Below are 21,963 nucleotides of genomic sequence, written 5' to 3'. Positions count from 1 at the left end.
GGTAGATTTGTGAAAAAGCAAAAGATAAATGCACATGATGCAAAGAATTTAAATGAAACCATGTTATTTTTTTCTATTAGGATTTATAGCCAATTAGAAAAGATGCATAAGATTGGATTTGGAAAAGCAAAGCTTTTTGTATGAAGCTGGAAAAACAGCTTTATTATCCACAATGAATTGGACTATAACGATGAAACTAGCAAAAACAAAATTGGATATTTGATCACGAATATAACTGTGTTACCTTTATGTAACTTTATTTACTGAAATTGGTAAAAATGGCTTGATATCTGGAATTTAAAACTGAAAAGGGTTTAATATGGGAAATGAATTGTGATGTAGGCCTGCTGGGGGTGAAATATGTAAACTGCTATAACATTTTATCTATCTTACTTTTCCTCAGTTTCATTTATTTTTCATGCTAAACCTTGTTAAAAATTCTACAGTAGTAAAATACTGTCATCATGCGTAGCCAGCAGATGTCCTAGCGCTACCAGCTTTCATGTAAACAGAAAGGGATTCAGGTCCTGCCAGTAACCAGTTCTGTTGACTACTTTGCCAAATTTTGTACAGTAGGTACATGAACTACATGAAACACATTTTAGAAGAGCTGTTATTAATCTGTGATGGCAAAAAAAGAAGTCAGGAATCTGTTAGTACCTTATAGTGAATCTATAAATCTAAATAAAATTTAATTTTATTTTGGAAAATAAAGCACAGCAACTTATTCATACTGGCTACTGCAAGGTTGAATTCTGATTTGAGTCCAGGACCAAAGAAAAAAGGTGGTGGTGAAAGGGAATCAGGTTTGTTCTACATATCTAAGCATTTTGAACCCACCCACTTCCCAAATACCATACTTTCCTATTGTGATCAGATCCTCACCTGTACCCTTTAGATTATAGCTATCCCTATCATACAATAGTTCTTACATGGATCAATAAAGAATAACTTAAGACCATTGAATTATTAGAACTTTGTAATGCCTTGGTTAAGACCACACTTGAAATAATGAATCTAGTTTTGGTTGTCACTTTGGTTGCCAATTTAAAAAAGATGTTGAAACGCTGAAAGAGTGCAAAGAACAACAGTAAGGGGACTGGTGGCTAAAACATATGAAGAATGGTTGCAGGAATTGGATATGCCAAGCCTTCTGAAAAGAAAAACTAGCAGTGTTCCAAAATCTAAGGGGTTGCCACAAAGAACCTCTTCTCCAAAGCAACTGAAGGCAATGGATGGAAACTAATCAAGGAGAGAAGCACCCAAGAATTAAATATTTTCCTGACAGAACAATTAATCAGTGGAACAGCTTACTTTCAGAAGTTGTGGGTACTAAATCACTGGAGGTTTTGAAGAGACTGGACAGCAATTTGTCTGAAATGGTATTGGGATCTCCTGCTTAAGCAGGTTGGATTAGAAGACCTTCAAGGTGCCTTCCAACTCAGTTTTTCTTAAATAAAACCAATGTGGATTTACCATACTGCCTGTGTCTGTTTTGAGGTACCAGAAGTATTTTTAGAATATTTTCCAGACTTTTTTAGGAAGCAAATTCTGAAGATTCCTGTACAAGTTATTATCTTCTACTCTTATTTTAAATGTGATGCAGTTAGTTAGCCCCAATAAAAAAACCACTAGTTATTAAATACATAAATAATAGTCATTTGTCTCAAGTTCATTTTGAACATTTTTATTTCTAGATAGTTCCAGAGTAGAACCATACATGCAAAACTGCATTAGACACAATAGATTTACAGTAGATTCTATTCTATGTTAAGTGTGGAATTTAGAATCTTTTTTTTTACAGTATAAAAAACTAAACATCAACAGGTTGGAATTCTGATGTTAAATATTCCACAATATTCAGTTCCAAATACCTAGTTACCAGGTACTGTCTGATACAGGTGTTCAATTGTGTAACTTCAGAGACTTAACCATAACATTTGCAGAGCTGGATTTCCCACTTACTCCCTTTTCTGTCCACCAGCACAAAATCCTGCCATAAACTACCCAAATAATATTTATTTGCCAATGTACAGGGTTATATATCAAGAAAGGACATTCCCTCAATGGCATCCCACATTACCTAAAAAAGCAAATGTAACAAAAATAAAAGAATAACATCTTCAAAAAATAAATATAAAGAGGGAATGCAGACAAGTGTCATGAATTTTTCAGCAGGTTAACATTCATAATATACAAAACATAACTTATTCAAAGCCAAGGGCAAAGGGACTATCCACATTTCTTTCAGATAAATGGGTATTTAATCCACTTCTTCCATACGTGAAGTGTCATCATCTCCTTCCAGTGGTGGCATCTCTTCGGTAACTGCTGGGGTTGTTTCCTCTGTAGTAGCATCATCTTCATCTATGCCTGTATAAAGTGAACACAATTATTACTTTCCCCATAGAAGTATCTCCCAGCATTCTTCTAATAAGAAAACACATCCTAATTAAAACTTAACTTACCCAAACCAAGTTTTATCATTCTATAGATACGGTTGGCATGTGTCTGTGGGTCCTCTAGACTGAAGCCGGAAGACAAAAGTGCAGTCTCGTACAGAAGAATGACCAGATCCTTCACCGACTTGTCATTCTTGTCTGCTTCTGCCTTCTGTCTCAGTGTTTCAATGATAGAGTGGTCAGGATTTATCTCCAAATGTTTCTTTGCAGCCATGTAACCCATTGTGGAGTTGTCCCTGAGAGCCTGGGCTTTCATGATCCTCTCCATGTTTGCAGTCCAGCCATATGTACTGGTTACAATGCAGCATGGAGAAGTAACCAGTCGGTTGGAAACTACAACCTACAAGAATTAAGAGTATTTAAATCAGAGAAAAACCCAATCACTATAGAAAGCTACAATTATTTCATTTCCTTTTTTTAAAAAACCTACCGTATTTTTCAGAGTATAAGATGCACCAGGGTTTTGAAGAAGCAATTTTTTTAAAAAGTAGGTAGTTATATAGAGGGAGAGAAGTTAGGTAGATAAAGGGATATATATATATAGAGAGAGAAAGAAATAGAGATAGATAAATACAGTAGGTAGGTAGGGAGAGAGAGAAATATAGTAGATAGGTAGGGAAAGAGTAGGTAGGTAGGTAGATAGAGGGATAGAGAGGGAGGGAGAAATACAGTAGGTAGGTTATGAAAGAGGGTAGGTAGGTAGGTAAAGGGATAGAGAGAAATAGAGAGAGAAATAGAGAAGGTAGATAGGGTGAGAGAGTGAGGTTAGGTAAGTAGAGGGATAGAGAGAAATAGAGAAATACAGTACATAGGTAGGTAGAGAGAGGGAGAGTAGGTAGGTAGGTAGATGTTTCCAGGTGTATTTATCCATGTGCTAGAGAAGTTACTGCTGGCACAGCACTTGATCAATGTAATTCTCATCAATCAGTTAAAGAGCTTTCAAAAAAAAAAAAAGGGGGGGGGGTTGCACTATGCATACCTCCCCAAAACGGCCCGTTTTTTCCAAATAAAAGGCATGAATAGCCTTGGGGGGGGGGGGGGCTTGCAGAGTGCTACTGGGGAGTGGAGGGGCCAAAAAGGAGCAGAAAATGGCCCGATTGTCATGAAAACGGGCCCATTTTCTGTCAAAAAAACTGCATGCAGTGTCTTATGGAGGCTTATAGAGTGCTGCTGGGCACTGGGGGAGGGGGGGCACCTTTTGGAAGAAAAAAGGGGCATCTTATACTCTGAAAAATACGGTACTTCAATTTTGAAAAACCCAGTTGCTACTTGACTAACCGGTATAGCATTTATAGGGCTGTCAGCAAAAACTTCTATTTGCTAGGGAGGGGGGGGGGGGGCTTAAATATGCATACCTTCTCTACTTTCTTTTCAAGTATATCTTTCATGATCTTGCAGAGACTTTCAAACTTGGCTTTCTTCTCCTCCTGTTTCTTTTTCTCTTCTTCGTCTTCAGGAAGCTCCAGACCTTCTTTTGTTACTGACACCAAAGTCTTCCCCTCAAATTCTTTCAACTGTTGTACACAATATTCATCAATAGGTTCAATCATATAGATTACTTCCAAGCCATGTTTACGAAGTCGCTCCACAAATGCAGAATTAGCCACCTGATCTTTTGTTTCACCTAAAAGAAAAATGTACCTTCAGCAAAGTTCAACAGAATTTTAACCAATTTATGTTATCAACTTTTAATGTGAATCTGCCCAACAACTATAACCATGGTAACTTAAGTGGAGACACAATCAAGAATAAAGCTCTACAAAGAGCTGTGGCAGTGCAGTGGTTAGAATGCAGTACCGCAGGTTAACTCTGCTCACTGTCAGGAGTTTGATTCTCACCAGTTCAAGATTGACTCAGCCTTCCATCCTTGAAGTGGGTAAAATGAGGACCTAGAATGTTGGCGGCAATATGCCAACTCTGTAAACCACTTAGAGAGGGCTATAAAGCAGTATATAAGCCTAAGTTCCATTGCTATTCCTCATTTAGCAATCATAAGCGAAGTAGTTGCTAAGCATGACTGTTCATGATCTTACTTCAACTTTCCTTTGCTTTAAAAACTTGCAAACATTTTTTCATCGTAATGACAAATAGTTGCTAAATGAAACTGTAAACATTATGATCCCATTTAAACCACAATCAGAAGTAGAAACCAGATGATCTGAAGGTACTCACCAGTAATGTAGTACACATGCTTCTGATTTTCCTTCATCCGAGTGCAGTAATCCTTTAGTGATACCATCTCATCCCCAGAGGCAGAAGTGTAGTATCTTAATAACTCTGACAATTTCTTGCGGTTTTGGGAATCTTCATGAATGCCAAGCTATAAGAAAGTTCCATTTTTGTAAGCTGCATGCAAACATTTATGGCAAAATTGAAATAAATATTTCAAACCAACAAACCTTAATATTTTTGGAAAACTGCTCATAGAACTTCTTGTAATTTTCTTTATCTTCTGCCAGCTCAGTGAAGAGTTCTAAACATTTCTTGACCAAATTCTTTCGAATCACTTTCAGGATTTTGCTCTGCTGAAGCATTTCACGTGAGATATTCAGAGGCAAGTCTTCTGAATCAACAACACCTCTCATGAAGTCTGTAAATAAGATGAAATTATAACCATGTTTTTATTTCTCAGGGTTAGGATTAGAGTTTGTAAGGTAAACTTTAAAAACTCACTTATGAGCTTAAATTGGAACAAGTTTTCCATAATAATAAAATGCAAGTTTCCCTTTCAGAAAACTTCCTGCCTTCATTCCATTATCTTGTCAAGAGTGTTATGCTTTCCCCTTCTAGAAAGAGAATACTGACTCAATTTAAGTTTTATGTGTGCTGATTTTTTCAAATAGCTGCTGCACTTAACTAGATTAACTATGACCTGACAGCCCACTACCTTAAGCACAAAAAATAACTATTTTCGACCTTGTAGCAACCTGCAACTTTTAACAGATAAAGAACTACTTACTCAAATATTCAGGGATTAACTCTTCACAATTATCCATGATAAACACTCTGCGTACATATAACTTGATGTTATTCTTTTTCTTTCTGTTTTCAAATAAGTCAAAAGGTGCACGCCTTGGGACAAACAAGAGTGCTCTGAATTCAAGCTGTCCTTCCACAGAGAAGTGCTGCAACATTAAAGAAATTAATTAGCAAAAATCTGGCATAGAATATAAAAGTTATAAAATAAAATTTATATCAAAGGAAAGATTATTTGAATTTTACAGTAATAGTATCGGATGGCAATTGTTCCCCTAAATTTAAACAATTTAAACAATGGGGACTATTTCCATATTATTTTTAAGTGTTTACTTACAAAAAGGGTCAATATATTTTAAACACAAGCCACTTTATATTTTGATATATCACCAGTTTTTTCAGTTTGAGTTTCACCTAAAATTCATGCAAAGAATAAATAACCCATTCCCAAAAGAATAAATATTCTTACTTTGACTGCTAAGTGATCTTCCCAGTCATTAGTCAGACTCTTGTAGAATTCACCATATTCCTCATTAGTAATATCATCTGGGTTTCTGGTCCAAATTGGTTTGGTCTTGTTCAGCTCTTCTTGGTCAATGTACTTCTCCTTGATTTTCTTCTTCTTTTTCTTGTCTCCATCCTTCTTTTCTTCTTCCTCATCAGAACCAACATCTTCAATCTCTGGTTTATCTTCAGGCTTTTCTTCTTTTTCTTCTTTCTCTTCCTCTTTTTCTTCTGCCTCATCATCACTCACCTCTTTGTCACGCTCCTTTTCTACCTACATTAAGCATATAAAACAGAAAAAGGTAAGCCTGATAGAGCAAATTGAAGAAACAATTCTCTGAAAGATTGATTATCTACTAATCAATATAAGCAAGGCAAAATTATGCATAATCTCCAAGACAATCCTTTGTTCATATTAAATGCTTACTGTATCACATTATGATTTTAATTTGCTTCTAGTATTGCTAATGTAACTAAATGTAGCATAGTTATCAAATTGCTCCAAGTATATTGACCGCTATGCAGTTAAATGTAAAATTATCATTATCACCAGAGCAATTCATTTAGGTAAATATAAAGATTCAGATACTGTTTTATTGAGAACAAGTTACTCACAAAAAGTGTTATTGGATAGCCAATGAACTGGGAATGTTTCTTGACTATTTCCTTAATTCGTCTTTCTTCCAAGTATTCAGTCTGGTCTTCTTTTAGATGCAGAATAACCTTTGTACCACGACCTAGAGGCTCACCTGTAAAATAAATTATTCTTAATTACTGTTGCATAAAAAGATCCATAAAACAAGGGATCAATTAAAATAAATGAACATTACTGGTTCAAGACATACACTAATCTAGATTATGGTAAAAATGTCTGGTCTTTAATGCTGCATTATTCATAGCACTAGTCTTTTGTTATATACAGTAAGGTTTCCTGTTAGACTTAAAACATTATAGGATTTAGTAACACATTATTTTATTTCCCCATTACTTCTCTCACTGCTTTCAATCCTGATCTGACAGTTGCAGTTTGGATTTTCCCCAATATTAATCCTTAAAAATTAGTCATTTATTGTAATTGGACTCTTACCATTGTCCAATCTGACGGTGAATGATCCACCAGCTGAAGATTCCCAGGCATACTGTTCATCATCATTGTGTTTGGCAATCACTGTCACTTTCTCAGCCACCAAGTATGCAGAATAGAAGCCAACACCAAATTGGCCAATCATAGAAATATCTGCTCCAGCCTGCAAGGCCTCCATAAAAGCCTTGGTGCCAGACTTGGCAATGGTACCCAGGTTATTTATTAAGTCAGCTTTGGTCATCCCAATGCCAGTATCCACAAGGGTTAGGGTACGGTCAAGTTTGTTAGGAGTAAGACTTATTTTCAACTCCTTTCCAGAATCCAATTTGCTTGGGTCTGTCAAACTTTCATACCGGATTTTGTCAAGAGCCTGCAAAATATCAGATACCAATTGAGTAAAATAAAATAATATAAATAATGGAATTATTTTCTAGAACCTTAGAAATTGTACTTACATCAGAAGAATTAGAGATCAACTCCCTGAGAAAAATTTCCTTGTTGGAGTAAAAGGTATTGATAATCAGAGACATTAATTGAGCAATTTCTGCCTGAAAGGCAAAGGTCTCCACCTCCTCCTCCATTGGTTGATCCTGTGTCTGTACTTCCTCTGGCATCTGTCAAAAAAAGGAAAGCGAAAATTGAATTTCTAACAGATTAACGTATTGCATTGCATAACTGAAATATATTATTTCTCATACAGATTTAAAAGCAGTTAAAATAGTTTCAACAATGGGGGAAAATCTAGTTTCAGTACCCTCTTCGATAAAGATGAAGCATGTGCGTTGAGCATACTATTAAGCTTATGGCTGTTGAACTCAAAACATTTGGGCAGAGAAGACATGGAGCAAGTTTCATTTTATAAGTTATTGGCAGGGTGGGAGTGTGTACGCTGGAAATGGCACAAATATGAGAGAGAGAAAAAAGACTGTTACATGCCAGTCACTATAGGGAAATGTCCGGTCCCTTGGTTTCGCCCACCCACAAAGTAAGCTGAACGCTCAGGCAGAAGCCTCGAGGATTCCACAGCCAACCTCTGCGCCACCTGCCGGCGGCCGAGACAAATGAGTAAGAATTCTAGAAATTACTAGAGTCTTCTTGCTCCCACACATCCGTTTGCCCCCCCCCCTTCCTTCCCTCCCCCTCCCTCTCCCTCCCCCCCCCCACGCGCCGCCAGGAGCCAATTCTCTCCTCGACGCAGAGGTTGGTCGGTCGCGCGCCGCTAAACTCAGGAGAGCGGTTCCTCTCCCCTCTCGCGCCCGCCTCCCCTCTCCCCACGACAGCCGCTTTCCTGGCCTCCCGCCTCCTTTCCCGGCCGAGAACATTCGTCGTCCTCCCCACCCCATCCACCCCCAGGCAGCCATGCAAGCTCTTCCATTCATTCCTCCGTCTCACATTGCTTCTCCTCGTTCATCCGACCCCTTCGTTTCCTTTGAAAGCCAATCTTGTGGGGAAAGCAGCAAGGTCGCCCCTCTTGCCCGTGTCCCCCCTCTTTTTAAAGTAACTTAAGTCTTTCCCGCAGAGCGACCGCTTCGCTCCTTCTCCCATCCTCCCCAACCCGTCGTCGCTACCGTGAGGCGTGCGGGCCAAACCGGCCGCTCCGTCTGGCCTTTTAGGTCTCGCTGTTCGGTCTCCGTCGGACCCAAAGTAAACCCGGCGTCCTTGGGGCTCTCGCCGCCCCTTAGTCTTTCACCCCGGCCCTCTTGAGGGAAAGGCAGCTCTACTTTATGAGGGGGAGGGGAAAGCCCTGGGCTTGGGCGTCCATCTCCGTTGCAAGCAACCGTGTCCTCACCTTAACGGTGTTAAATCACCAGCTGCACGACCGTTCGCCGAAGGAATCCGCGCCTCCCTAACTCTTCAAGAGCTGCACTGCGCGGAGCCCCCGCCTCCCGCGCGCCTTATATACTCGCGCCGCCGCCTTTTTCCAGAACCATCGGGAACCTTCACTGACAGAGAAAGGAGGGGGGGGCGGAGAGAAGGGCGGGCCTTCTTCCGAACTTTCTCCTGCGAAAGAAGGGGGCGGGGCCAAACGAAAGAGTGGGTGGGGAAGGGCCTCGGTGACAGCTTTACGTACAACGTCAGTTCAGTTTCTTAAGTCTTTATTCGCGAGAGACCCTGCGCTCCCTATACTGGACAGTCAAAAGTCCGGAGCGTTCTCCTCCTCACGATTTAGTATGCACCGGTCTACCACGCGATCTAGGCGTGCGAGTGCTTTGTTTTTTTTCCTCGCGGTGCTTGGAAAAAAACAGCGCATGCGTGAATGCTAACCGCTTGCGTTCTCTATGCCGGCTCCCTTGCCATTGGCGCCTATTCAAGGCGGGAGGCTTAGGGGAAGGAAACTCGGCAAGCTAACATAATGACATCATCACCGCTGCTCAGATCAATCTCGCTGGCCCCGCCCACTCCCCCCACCCCCAGTTTGGACGCTGGTGGGCGGGGGAGGAAAGATGAAACTTTCTTTTTCCCAAGATGACCTTCCCTGCTTAGAAGTGGCGGGAAAGGATTGACGTTTCCTTCTCCCCACCCACCCTTCAGAACCCTCTAGAATTGTCTAGATTAGCTACTGTGAAGGCGTGGTGGCGTTTTTCCCAGCAATGGAATGCAACTTGAACATAAGCCTTTTTCTTTTAAGTGTGCGGCTTCAGTGGGACTTTCTCCAGCCAAATCGATTGCCCTAAACTTCCATCATTTACTTAGGAAAGAGAACAATTAGTCCTCGACTTACAGCAGTTCATTTAGTGACCGTTCAAAGTTACAATGGTGCTGAAAAAAATGACCATTTTTCACACTTACAACCTTTGCGGCATCCCCATAGTCATGTGATTTACATACAAATACTTGACAACTGGTTCATATTTATGACAGTTGCAGTGTCCTGGGATCATGTGATCACTTTTTGTGACCTGACAAGAGAAGTCAATGGGAAAGCCAGATTCGCTTAACAACGGTGTTACTAATTTAACAACTACAGTGATTCACTTAACAAAGTGGCAAGAAAAATTGTAAAATTGGGCAAAGCTCACTTAACAAATTTCGCACTTAGCAACATAAATTCTGGGTTCAATTGTCCTAAGTCGAGGACTGCCTGTAATGCATGGTTTTGTCCAAATGGGACAGAGAAACAGATTGAGAAAAGCTACTCTAGAGAGTTTTCTTAACCTGGCATGGTGGGAGTTTTTATCTGGCCTTTAAGGCTTTATTGTTAACTTTTTAATTCAGGTGACATTAGCATTTTTAGCAAGGCATCTGTGCTTTGTTTTGAAGTTTTGGAAACCACGATTTTATTAGTCAAAACCATTTCCTTTGATGCGAAAAAAACTAACCTATTTATATAGGGAATATATTCTGGAGTCTTAGGGTTGCAAGTGTTAAAGAAACACATTTGGATGGGAAAAGAGGAAATGCAACATATTTTAAAGGTGTTTGTTTTTTCTCATCTAATCAATGTCTTTTGTTATTTAATTTGTTGCTTTGACACATTGTTACCTGAAAATAATGCACAAATACACACATATATGCATCATTTGTTTCTGTATGCTATATAAAAGCTTGACCTCTCTTAATAAAATGCTTTTTGCTTTACCTGAAGAACTCCTGGTTTGTATTGGGAGGCATGCAGGTGGGAAAGCCACTTTGCAAAGATATTGTTTCTCAAATTCAAGAACTGGGTTCTTTCCAGCTGTATGCTTCTCTAGTGCCCAAGTTTTAAAGGCAACAGGACAGCCACTGAATGCCTAATGCCTACTATGGGGTCACTTAATTTCACCTTTTGACATTATGAGAGATAAGCATTCCACACTTCATGACCTTTGCTGTTGAATATAGTTGACTAAACAATTTCAATAATAATAGAACTAAGGATGATTTAAGTTTACTGTACGTCACCCATGGACTGGGAATAAACTGCAAATAATGACATGTGGACACAGCAGAATGAATAAGTTGCCAGGGTGTATTTGAATTCCCATTGAGATGCTAAAAGGGAAAAATTCACAGTCACCTTTAAGTCAAGTTCAGCTGTTGCCAGAAAGAAAGACATAGGTATCTTGTAAATTGCTTCAGTTTTCTCCCAACAATAAGGATCAGAGAACTATAGCTTATTTGATCGTTATTTTCTCAATCTAATTTTCTCCACAAATTAGCTACATGGATGAGCTCGGAATAGCATTTTAAAACAAGGTTGGTTGTGTTATTTGTTGTTATTGAACATGGCCATTGAGTCTTATATCTAATTTGCTTTTCCTTTTTTAAGGTTGCACCCTTCATCAAGCTCTTACATTTTTAGGGCAGCACACAACTGTCCCAAAAGAGACTACATCAAATTTTATCTAACTTTTAAACTTTATTTGCATGAAAACTCAGTTTCTTATATTTGTACAATACACTGAAAACTATTCACACAGACTGGGTTCAAGCGAGATTAGACCTGGCCAGTTTACAATTCAGTGTGTTGTTGAACCTCAATTTAGGAAGACCAAAAACAATGCTAATCAACGAGTGAATGGATGATGTCTAGTTGCTCCAAATACCCAGCTACTGCATCACAGAGAGAATTCAAGTACCGTAAGTAGTGAGTTATCTGTTTACAATTTCTAAGCAGCACCTTAGGCTCACTTTTGGTCACAGAGAGTGTTAAGTACTTTGAATATGATAAGTACCTTGTGTTAGATTGGTGAAAAACAGCAAGCGAGAGGCACGAGTGAGTCTCAGCACTTTTTATTGCAAGAGTAAGTGACTGCGCTCTGCTGGCTAGGCTGCCAGAGCTCGCCTTTTAAGGAGTTCCGGCAGACCAGCCGGCCAATCACAGTTGATTAAACTTCCTGGGGTTTGGGCAACCAATCCCCAGTGAGCATGTGAAAACATGTACATTAAGGACCAGCCGGCCAATGACTATTGTTTAAACTTCCCGGGGTTTGGGCAACCAATCCCCGGTGAGCATGCGAAAACATGTAAATTTAACAACGTCCATACATGCGTAACACTCCTCCCCTCCTAGAATGAACAATGTCCACTCCCCAGCCTACATAGGTGATGTAGTCTTTCAGGTAAGTGGGATGTGCCGGTCTCCTATGTGACATGTGCAGATCACTCGTCCCTGGGAGCTCGGCCAGTGTGGTCGAGCCTGCTGTTCCTCTGGCTGCCAGGGAAGGAACCTTCTGGAGCTCCTCAGCCCGTGAGTCGAGCTCCGGCCAGGTTCCTTCGGCTCCGGAGATGCCATTTCTTTGCGGGATGGCTTCGGATGCAGCTACGTATTCACGGCTCGAGTTGGACAGTCCTCCCTTGATCTCTTGGCTTGGTGGGGCCAGTTCCTGCCCGTCTGCTTCCCGTCTGGTGGTTGAGCATGCCCTCGCGGGGCAGAGACCAGGGGTTCTTCGGTAGTTGTTCTGAACTGGCGGGTGCGGTCCAATCACCTTGGTTCCTCAGTTCAATGTACCCCAGGCGGTGTCGGAGCTGGTCGATGTGCCTCCTCCAGATTCGTCCGTCCTCTAGCTCCACTCAGTACGACTTCAGCCCAGGGATGGCCACGATTTGGCCCACCAGCCAAGTCGGGTGTCTGGTATAGTTGTGGACCAATACCTGGTCGGTTATGTTGAACTCCCGGGTTGGTCGAGCAGAATCCAGGGGGTTCTCTGGAAGGTAGTCCGGGTGGTACCGGTTGAGTCTGGACCTCAGTCTTCTCTCCATCAACAGCTCTGCTGGGTTCTTGTTGGTGGGTCGCATGGGGGGGTGATGTGTTGGGTGAAAAGGAATTGGTCGACCTTTTTCTGCCAGCTTCCTGATCCCATTCGGGTGAGTGTTTCTTTTGTGAGCCTCACAATTCACTCAGCCTGTCCATTTCTCACCGGATTGAATGGGGCAATGAGAACATGCTGGATCCCCTGCTCTGCGAGGAATGCCTCCATCGTCTTGGTGGTCAGTTGTGGGCCGTTGTCAGAGACCAGGGTGTCAGGTAGGCCATGGGTCGTGAAAAGTTTCCAGAGAGCTCTGATGGTAGCCTCTGCTGTAGTTGATTGCATGATAATGACCTCCAGCCATTTGAAGTAAGCATCCACCATGATCAGGAACGTCGGCCCTTCCACTGGTCCCACGAAGTTGATGTGGATGCATGACCATAGTCACTTGGCTGCTTCCCACTCTTGCTCGGGTGCCCGGGGTGGGGCTGGTCGTTTCCCTGGCAGGGTCTGCAAGTGGCTACCAACTCTATGATGTCCTTATCCATATTGGGCCACCAGATGTAGCTCCGGGCTAGTGCCTTCATCTGTACTATCCCCTGGTGACCCTCGTGGAGGGCTTCCATGGCTCACCTCTGCAGCTTCTGGGGTACGATGACTCTCTCTCCCCCCACAACAAGCAACCCTTGATAGTTGATAGCTCTACTTGCTTACTTTGGTAGCTCTGGAACTCTTCACTCAGCTTCTCCTGTGGCCACCCCCTAAACACCCAGTTCAGAACTTTTCGCAACCCCTTGTCCTTTTGTGTGTGCTCTGCAATGTCCCTGGCAGTGACCCGGCTGGCAGGGTCAACGTCGATCAGCAGTACCGTGGCGGTGGGGGCGGGTTCTTCCACCAGCTCTGGTAAAGGACAATGGCTGATTGCATCGGCGTGGCTGATATCCTTCCCTGGGCGGTGGATCAGCTTGTAGTTGTACGCCGTGAGGAAAATGGCCCATCTGGTCATCCTTGGGGACGTATATGGCGGGGTTTGTTGGTTCCTGGCGAGGAGCCCCAGCAGTGGCTTATGGTCCGTGACGAGTTTGAAATGTCTGCCATACACTTACTCATGGAATCTCTTGATCCCTGTGACTGCAGCCAAGGCTTCCTTGTTGATCTGGCTGTAGTTGCGTTCTGCCAGGGATAAGGTCTTGGAGTAATAGGCTATGGGAGCTTCCAATCCATCCTGTAGGCGATGGCTGAGGACTGCTCTGACTCCAAAGGGGGAGGCGTCGTGGGTGATCCGAATTGGCAAAGTATGGTTGAACTGGATGAGCATGCTGTTGGAGGATAGGAGCTCTTTTACCGCTGTGAAGGCCCAGTCTTCCTTCGGTCCACGGCGCCGTCTTTCCCAGGAGCTTGTGCAACGGCTCAGCAATGGTGGCCTTCTGTTGTAAAAAAATACTGTAAAAGTTCAATAGTCCTAAGAATGCTTGGAGCTCTGTCTTGTTCCTTGGGGTGGGGGCGTTTCTAATGGCCTTTACTTTGCTGTTGGTGGGATGGATGCCAGAGAGGTATACCCGTCTATGAGGTATCCCAGGAACTCTACCTGTCTAACGCCGATTTTACATTTGTTTGGATTCCCTTTAAGTCCCTTCTCCTTGAACCTGCCCAAAGTCTCGCTCACACGTTCCATCAGCTGCTCTATGGAGTCCCCTGAGATAAATATGTCATCAAAGTATGGCACCACCCCCAGGATTCCTTGCAGTAGCCGCTCCATTAAACACTGAAACCGTCCTGGGACTATGCTGACTCCAAACTGCAGTGGTGCATTTGAAAGCCCCCCTGTGGGTCACAATTGTCTGTGCTTCCGTGGTGACTTCATCCACAGTCAATTGTTGGTATGCCTGGGCCAGGTCCAGTTTGGCAAATACTTTCCCACTTCCTAGGGAATGCAACAGATATTGTACAACTGGCACCGGGTATGTGCTTTGCTGTAAGGCTTATTCAGCGTACACTTGTAATCCGCGCAGAGGCGGACGGAACCATCTGGCTTCTTCTGGGGTGACTATTGGGGTTTCTCATACTGCGTGGTCGGTCGGCATGAGGATTCCTTGGGCAATTAGTTTGTCCAATTTCCCATCCACCTTGGGCCATAGAGCAAAGGGGACCTTTCAGGGTTTGAACCTGATGTGGGTTACATGGGGGTCTAGGTTAAATGAAATGGGTTTCCCCATATATTTACCTAGGCTCCCGTCAAAGATGTCCGTGAACTCTGCCAGTAGCCGATCCAGGTTGTGGGTTGAGATTCGATGCAGGCCGGTAATGTCTAGACCCGGGGGCTTGAACCATTCCACTCCCAGTAGGGACGGTCGGTGGCTGGCGATGACCATGAGGGGTAGACAGCACTGGAATTCGTGGAACACCACCTCAATCTCAATTCTTCCTAGGACTTGGATCCGGTTCCCCTGGTAGTCGTTGAGCTGGATGTTTGTTGGTTTGAGGAGCTTCCTGCTGGCTGTCAGAGTCAATTTCTTAATGGTCTGCCAGAACAGCCAGGAGTGGGATTTGGGGGTTCTCCAAACTGTATAGGATCTAAGCTAGAAGTTCTCCAGAGCCTCTGCAAACCCACCCCTGAAAATACGGCTTCCTAGGCTCATACTCAGCATTCATAGTTTCCAATGAAACAGACCGAGTCAGGAAGATCATTTTATTACTATTTATTCAGAATGTTCTGACTAAAAAGAATTCCTCTCATTCAAAGGAAACCTCGATCCTCAGCTTTCAGTTCCTTTTATAGTTAACACATCAAAGAAAATTCAGGAGAAACTTTGATTGGACCAGACAAAAGTAACCCCTCATTTGTGTAGTAAATCAGCTATACAGAGTCAAATGGGAATTAAACATATTACATATGACAACAATATATCCATTTAAATGTGATCTGACATTGGGCGTTAAATTTAAGATGCTAATGAAGAAAAACATTCATACCTTTGTTTGCAGTTCACTGAGAGACAAACCAGATGCCAATTATTACTAACAAACTTTCTTTTATCAGAAGACTGACTCCAGACATCCCATCCTATCCTGACCTGGGGGACAAACACAGTTTTTTAAAAAAAATCTTGATGTTTAGAAATGTTAGAAACTATCAAACTATTAACATCTTTTAAAAAGAGAGAAAAATAAGTCACATAAAATACAAAATAACTATGTTAGCAAGTACAATGATATTACAAAGTCCATGTTGTTGATACTATAAATTAGATCCTATGTCCCCTCTATAAAGAGACTCCCTCCCCCACTTCTATCTGGAGATGCCAAAAATTACATACAAGATCATTTGTATGCAATGTTCACCTCTAAGTAGTCTGCCTTTGCTCTTAGGGGTTCCCATCCTAACAAGAAATGGGATATGAAACTACATTTGTGCAACCTTGTTGGCTTTCCCTAACAATTTGTGTCCCTAATGCTCATTGTAAGACAGCGGTTCTCAACCCTTTGTGGGGCGAATGACCCTTTCACAGGGATCGCCTAAGACCATCGGAAAACACATATTTTCAATGGTGTTAGGAACCAAGACACCGCTAAGAAAAATCCTCGTCTCAGCCCCAGGAAGTAATTGAGGCATCGGCACTATTGCAGGCCTTCCTCCGCGTCCCTCGGCTGCTTGCCAAGAATAACCCCCGGCTTACGGAGAGACTCAGCTTTCCAGACTCCTCCAAACCGAGAAATCAGGCCCGGCTCTTAGCACGGTTTTTCTAACAATCCCCCAGCCCCACCTTGTCTCTGCCCTTCAGGCCCACGCAGAGAGATTTCTAGGTCCGTGCCAGCTCGGTGTCTCCTCCGCCATCGCTGCCTCCTTGGGCGCAGCCAAAGGATTGCTGCCGGACACCGGCCTTCCTGCTCCAGTTCTCGCTTGCGGGAAAGCTGCTAGAGCTGCGGGCGCAGTTGCCAGTGTTGATGGGAAATAGGAGGTGCAGCCCAGAGGAAGGAGCTGGAAGTGGGAGATAGATCCCACGTTCGGGGGTCAGTGCAGCGTGAACGCTCCGAGTTTTGCGCCGCCGCCGCCCGCCACATAGGGGATCCTGCCAAGGAAATGGGGAGGAAAGAAATTTGGCGTCGATGCTCCTGAAGGGAAGCTAGAAGGGGAAATTCTTGCACTATGAAGGCATTGTTGTCCCAGGAAGTACTATTTGGAGTGGGAAGGGAAGCAAGGAACATGGCTCGTCATGTTTTGGGGGGCAGAACTTGTGGGGGGGACAGAACTGCCTCTTGGGAGCCTGCTTTGGGAGCTCCTCCCCCCAGCTGGAAAGGGCAGAAGAGCAGAGCCAAGAAGAAGGAAATTTTGTGCATTTATTGCAAAGTAAATGGTAGCAAATGGATTTGATTTTTACCTTGCCTTTCCTGCTGATCAACTTAAGGGGATGTAGATGCCTAACACTCCCACCTCTTCCTTTCCCCCCACCCCAATAATTCTGTGAGGTGGGTCTCGCCCAAAGCCCCCCAGGCTCCTAAGGAGGCTTCAACCCACAACCACTGGTTTCTAGCTAGACCTCAGCCACCATATCTTTCTGGCCTGCTGCCAGGCTGGTCATGTTGGCAGCAGCTCAGGAGGACAAGCAAGTACCAGAGGACCCTGCTGTGGGTCCAAACTGCAACAGATTGGTCCAAAAGATGACCTCGCAAGGTGCATTCAGGGGTCTCTGATGGGAGATGTGACTTCCTGGCACCCTTCTGTCCCAAAGGCTCCCTCCCACTGTTTCTCTTTTGGGCTAAGGAGAAAGGCCAGGAAAGGCTACAGCTGGACACCAGGCGCCTCCTCCAACCAGTTTTCTAGCCAAGAGGCTCAAGAGTCCAAGCTTTGCACACACACACAAACACACAGCCAAAGCCCCAAGACCCCTTGCTGTGTGCTGCATCTGGCTCCTTCAGGAAAGGCCTTCTAGTCCAGCCCCACCCAATCCAGGGGTCAGAGAGCAAGGGGGCACTTCCTCTGGTGTGTGGAGTCCAGAGGGAAGTGTGGTTCCTTGCCTTGGCATGTCCAACTGCTGTGCTAGCCCTTGCCTGGAAAGAGATCAGACACCTGGCACTGTGTGTGCTTCTTCTTCCTGTGGGGCTCAGGCCTGTTCCTGGCAGGGCTAAGGGGGGGTTTCCAATTTCTCTCCCTCATGGATATACTGTGCTAGTGATTCGGAGAGATGGCAGGGCCAGGAATGGGAACTGGTGCCCTCTGCCTCCATCACACATTCTTGGCATCCTCTATAGTACAAGTCCATAGCTGGCATGCACAGGGCCGACTTAACAGCATTATGGCCCCCCTGGGCAAAGAAGTGTTCTGGGGCCCCTACGACAACTACCCACAGGAATAAAAATGTAAATGATAAATATTTCACAATATATATATAATTACATATTGTTTTTGTGATTAAGCACTATGCTTTAATTATGTTCAATTTGTAATAATGAAAATACATCCTGCATATCAGATATTTACATTACAATTCATAACAATAGCAAAATTACAGTTATGAAGTAGCAACAAAAATAATTTTATGGTTGGGGGGTCACCACAACATGAGGAACTGTATTAAAGGCTTGCGGCATTGGGAAGGTTGAGAACCACTGTTGTAAGAGATCTACATGTGGATTTCAAAGACAATTCACTGTATGTCAAACTTCAAGCACACCTTATGTGACTCTTATTTTATTCTATTAAGGTGACCAACTTTTTTACAATGAAAAGGAGGACAAATAAATTGGAAAAAATATATCGTAAATAAAAGAAATATTTTATTCATTGCAATAGTAATACACTAAAATATGATATATGCATAATAAAAACATTTGCAACATTTTATATTGTAATTATGCTTACATGCCTGTTAATTATTATTTAAATGAGTACTTTTCCATTGAATTAATATTTTTGTCAATGTATCATCTTCTAACAATATATTGGAAATATCTGAACAAGAAATATCCTTCATATTGAATTTTACGGCAAGTGCTGCAGCTAGAGTATCAACATTCAATCTCGATTTCTCACTTGTCGAAAAATCATTGGCAATTGAAAAAAACTCTTTCAACTGCTGCATTAGTTCTAGGGCAGCACAACGTAAATTGAATAAGTATAAATAAATGTTCACATGGAATATGTTCATTTTTGAAATGGCTGAAAATATCCACCCATCTTTTATCAATTTCAACATGTTGATTTTCCCATTGGATTAATTTTTCAGAATTTAAATATACATTCAGTCTTCTAATTTCTTCAAAGAGACAATTGTCGTCTAGTTTAATGTCTAGCATTTCTTTAGATAAAAATTCAACACAAGATTCAATATCTGTTCAATATACTTGCGATGAAGTAAAAAAAACACCATTAAAAACTGTTTAATAAAATACGTCACATAACGCGCAACAGATTAGCCTTCAAATATCAAAAAGGAGGACATGTAGGAGGACACTTTTCGAGGGAGGACAGAACTTACAAAAGAAGGACTGTCCTCCCTAAAGGAGGACGGTTGGTCACCTTAATTCTATGTACCAGAGGTGGGTTTCAAAATCCGGTGCTACCGGTTTGCTTGTGCTTGCACGCACGCGCAATGTTTCTGCACATGCGCAGAAGCATCTGGGTAGGTGGGTGGAGACTCTCGTTGCCGCCACTGCTGGTTCGGCCAATCCGGGCCAAACCGGGAGCAACCCACCTCTGCTATGTACATATTATGGGAAACCAATCTGTTAAACTTCCTGATGCATGAGTAAGGATGAATGCTTGTTTGGAACAGATCCTGTGTATGTACACTGGTCTGCTGAGATACTATATAAAACTCATCTTATATAAATCAGCACCAAAGAATCAGCCCCAACAGAAAGGGAACTAAAAAAAGTACAGTATGTCCTTGAAATTGCTGCACTGCTTTGAAATTCATTCAGTCTCAGCATTATTTGCTATACCTAAAGCTGCCAGACAATAACATCAGAAATAATGAGATGTGTGGAGCCAAGGTGTCTGGATATATACGGTGTGTGTGTATGTATATGTATATGTATAACTTATATATAAAAAAACCACAGATCTTCTAATACACTAAATGTTTTCTTGGGTAGGGAGTGTCAGCGGTGATTAAACTTAAAAACCCCTTTTTGCTGATGTGATGTGTTGGGAGAGAATTAGATGGGATGCAAAACTGTCACGGATGTTTGGTATCAAAAACTGCTTCCTACCATTCCTATAACATATAAATAAATAATATGCATGCCTTGTCTCATTTGGTCCAACTGGCAGAGTATTGTCACAAAAAGTATTAAAAAGTAATAGGAAAGCAAAGCCAAAGTTTGTATAGGGTAGTTATTTTAAGCAGTCACCTCTAGACAAGACGGACGGAATATACAGTATGTCTACTAAATAAATAAATTTTCAGGAGTGCCCAATTTTTGATAGTATGGTAGATTAGATCACTGTTTAAGATGCATGGATTTCAACTCCTAGAATTCTCCAGTCGGCGAGCTGGATTAGGGTTAGAGTAGACAATATCGATATTAGGTACTATCGTTTTGGGGTGAAGGTATTGGATTAGGATTGGGGATATCCAGGTCCATGGAAATGTACTGGGTTTGGGGGTCAGTTCACTTTTTCTCAGCCAGCATTACTGTTCTGGCCATCTAGAAGCCCTCAAATTACACATCTTTATTCAAAACGAAACTTGTATAGCTACATACGGTAATTGCAAGCCTTTAAATAGTTATTGAAGAGACGCATTTTCTTGATAAATATATGCTGGTAATATCAATTGATCTAGTGTTAAATTACCGTATTTCATTAGCTGAAACTATACTGGATTATTCGAAATTGGTACTTTTGTCTTTCGTAGGCTGCTGCTATATTCTATTATTTTGCTTTTTTTAACACTGTTTAATGGTGTTTGATATTTATTGTGATTTCTGTTTCTACAGCAGAGTCTTGTGAATCTTGACTCACAAATCCATATACAATCTTTTTGGAGAAGTGGATCTGAACTGGTTTCTGCACCACCCTTTGAGAATTGTACAAATGGAAAAGAATGGTGGTGAATGTTGTAAGGCCAGAAAATACAAACATGTTCTCACTCCCATACTTTTCTCTCCCCCCCCCCATCCAAAGTAATTATTTGGGCATCATAGTTGCATATTATTATTCATTCTCCCACACAGACTGTCATTCTAATATTCTCAAATTCTCACTCATATAAAAAACATACTGTCTCACCTCATGCCATCAGTATGCTGATCAATATGGTTGTTTCCCACTGCTAAGAATAGAAAACAGCAATGTCTTCTGAAGCTTTCTTATAATCATAAAATATAAGGGTTGTAAGATAACTTGGAGATGATTTAATACAATACTGTGCCCGGAATATGGATTGTATGCTATGGAGTCTGGATAGATAGCCATCTGGTTACTGTCTAAACATCTACAGCAAAGGAGCATTTACTAGTTCTCTTTCAGATTTCCAGATAAAATTTGCTTCCTTGTATTTTAAGTCCATTATTTTTATCTTCTGGATGAACGCTGGTCTGTGTTCCACATGACAGCCTTCAGGTGACTTTAACTATATCCAGTATTCAACTATACCCAGCAGTACAACTAATGCAGAATACAAGATCAATCTTTCTCTTCGATTTGACCGTACTGCTGTTGATACAGTGTAGAATTGCAATTACTTTTTTTTGCCACTGTACCATGTTGTAAACTTATGTTTATTTTGTGATGTTTGGTTAGAAAATGGATATGAAATTTCCCATAATATTATAAACTTTTAATAATGTACTAGAATTTGTTAGTCATATATTTTAGATTTGTTGGCCATCTAAGTGTTGTTATTTCTTTAATCAGGGCAACCTGGTCTACCTAAATATGGGACGGAGCATGCTGCTTCCGGTTTCGCCTTTCAGCCTCAATCCAGGAGCTTTTGCAGGCAGTCGCTTTCGAGACAAACTATTTTTTTGTATTAAATCTTTATTTACCAACAAAGAAATAAAGGGAGACTAGTATAGAGCTATTTAGCTCTCATCAGCTAGCCATATGCTTCTGGGATTCAAACCTGGGCTGCTTACATATTAGGCAGATGTATTAACCTCTAAACCACGGGCTCTCCTAGTTTTGTCAGCTATACCAGGGGAGAGATTAAATGTTTTTTTTTTGCTTTTATCAGGGCAACCTGCTCTACCCATATATGGAACAGAGCATACTGCTTCTGCTTGGCTGTCTGTTTTAGTATTTATTTACATATATTAACTATTT

At 42.0% G+C, this 21,963-nt stretch overlaps 1 protein-coding gene across 1 annotated transcript; it reads right to left on the bottom strand.

Annotated features, from left to right (window-relative positions):
• Positions 1 to 1,671: 1,671 nt before the first annotated feature.
• On the bottom strand, positions 1,672 to 8,974 carry HSP90AA1 (heat shock protein 90 alpha family class A member 1). Its single transcript, XM_081937070.1, has 11 exons — positions 8,816 to 8,974; positions 7,482 to 7,640; positions 7,030 to 7,396; positions 6,558 to 6,691; positions 5,908 to 6,216; positions 5,422 to 5,587; positions 4,862 to 5,052; positions 4,635 to 4,782; positions 3,818 to 4,086; positions 2,469 to 2,802; positions 1,672 to 2,373 (listed from the first exon to the last, which is right to left on the bottom strand). The coding sequence occupies exons 2-11, from the start codon at positions 7,638 to 7,640 to the stop codon at positions 2,264 to 2,266; spliced, it is 2,187 nt and encodes a 728-aa protein (XP_081793196.1). The 5' UTR covers positions 8,816 to 8,974; the 3' UTR covers positions 1,672 to 2,263.
• Positions 8,975 to 21,963: the final 12,989 nt, after the last annotated feature.

Source organism: Natrix helvetica (assembly GCF_964273705.1).
Source record: "Natrix helvetica genome assembly, chromosome: 1".
NCBI classification, from domain to species: Eukaryota; Metazoa; Chordata; class Lepidosauria; order Squamata; family Natricidae; genus Natrix; species Natrix helvetica.
This window is presented reverse-complemented; position numbering and strand designations above follow the sequence as displayed.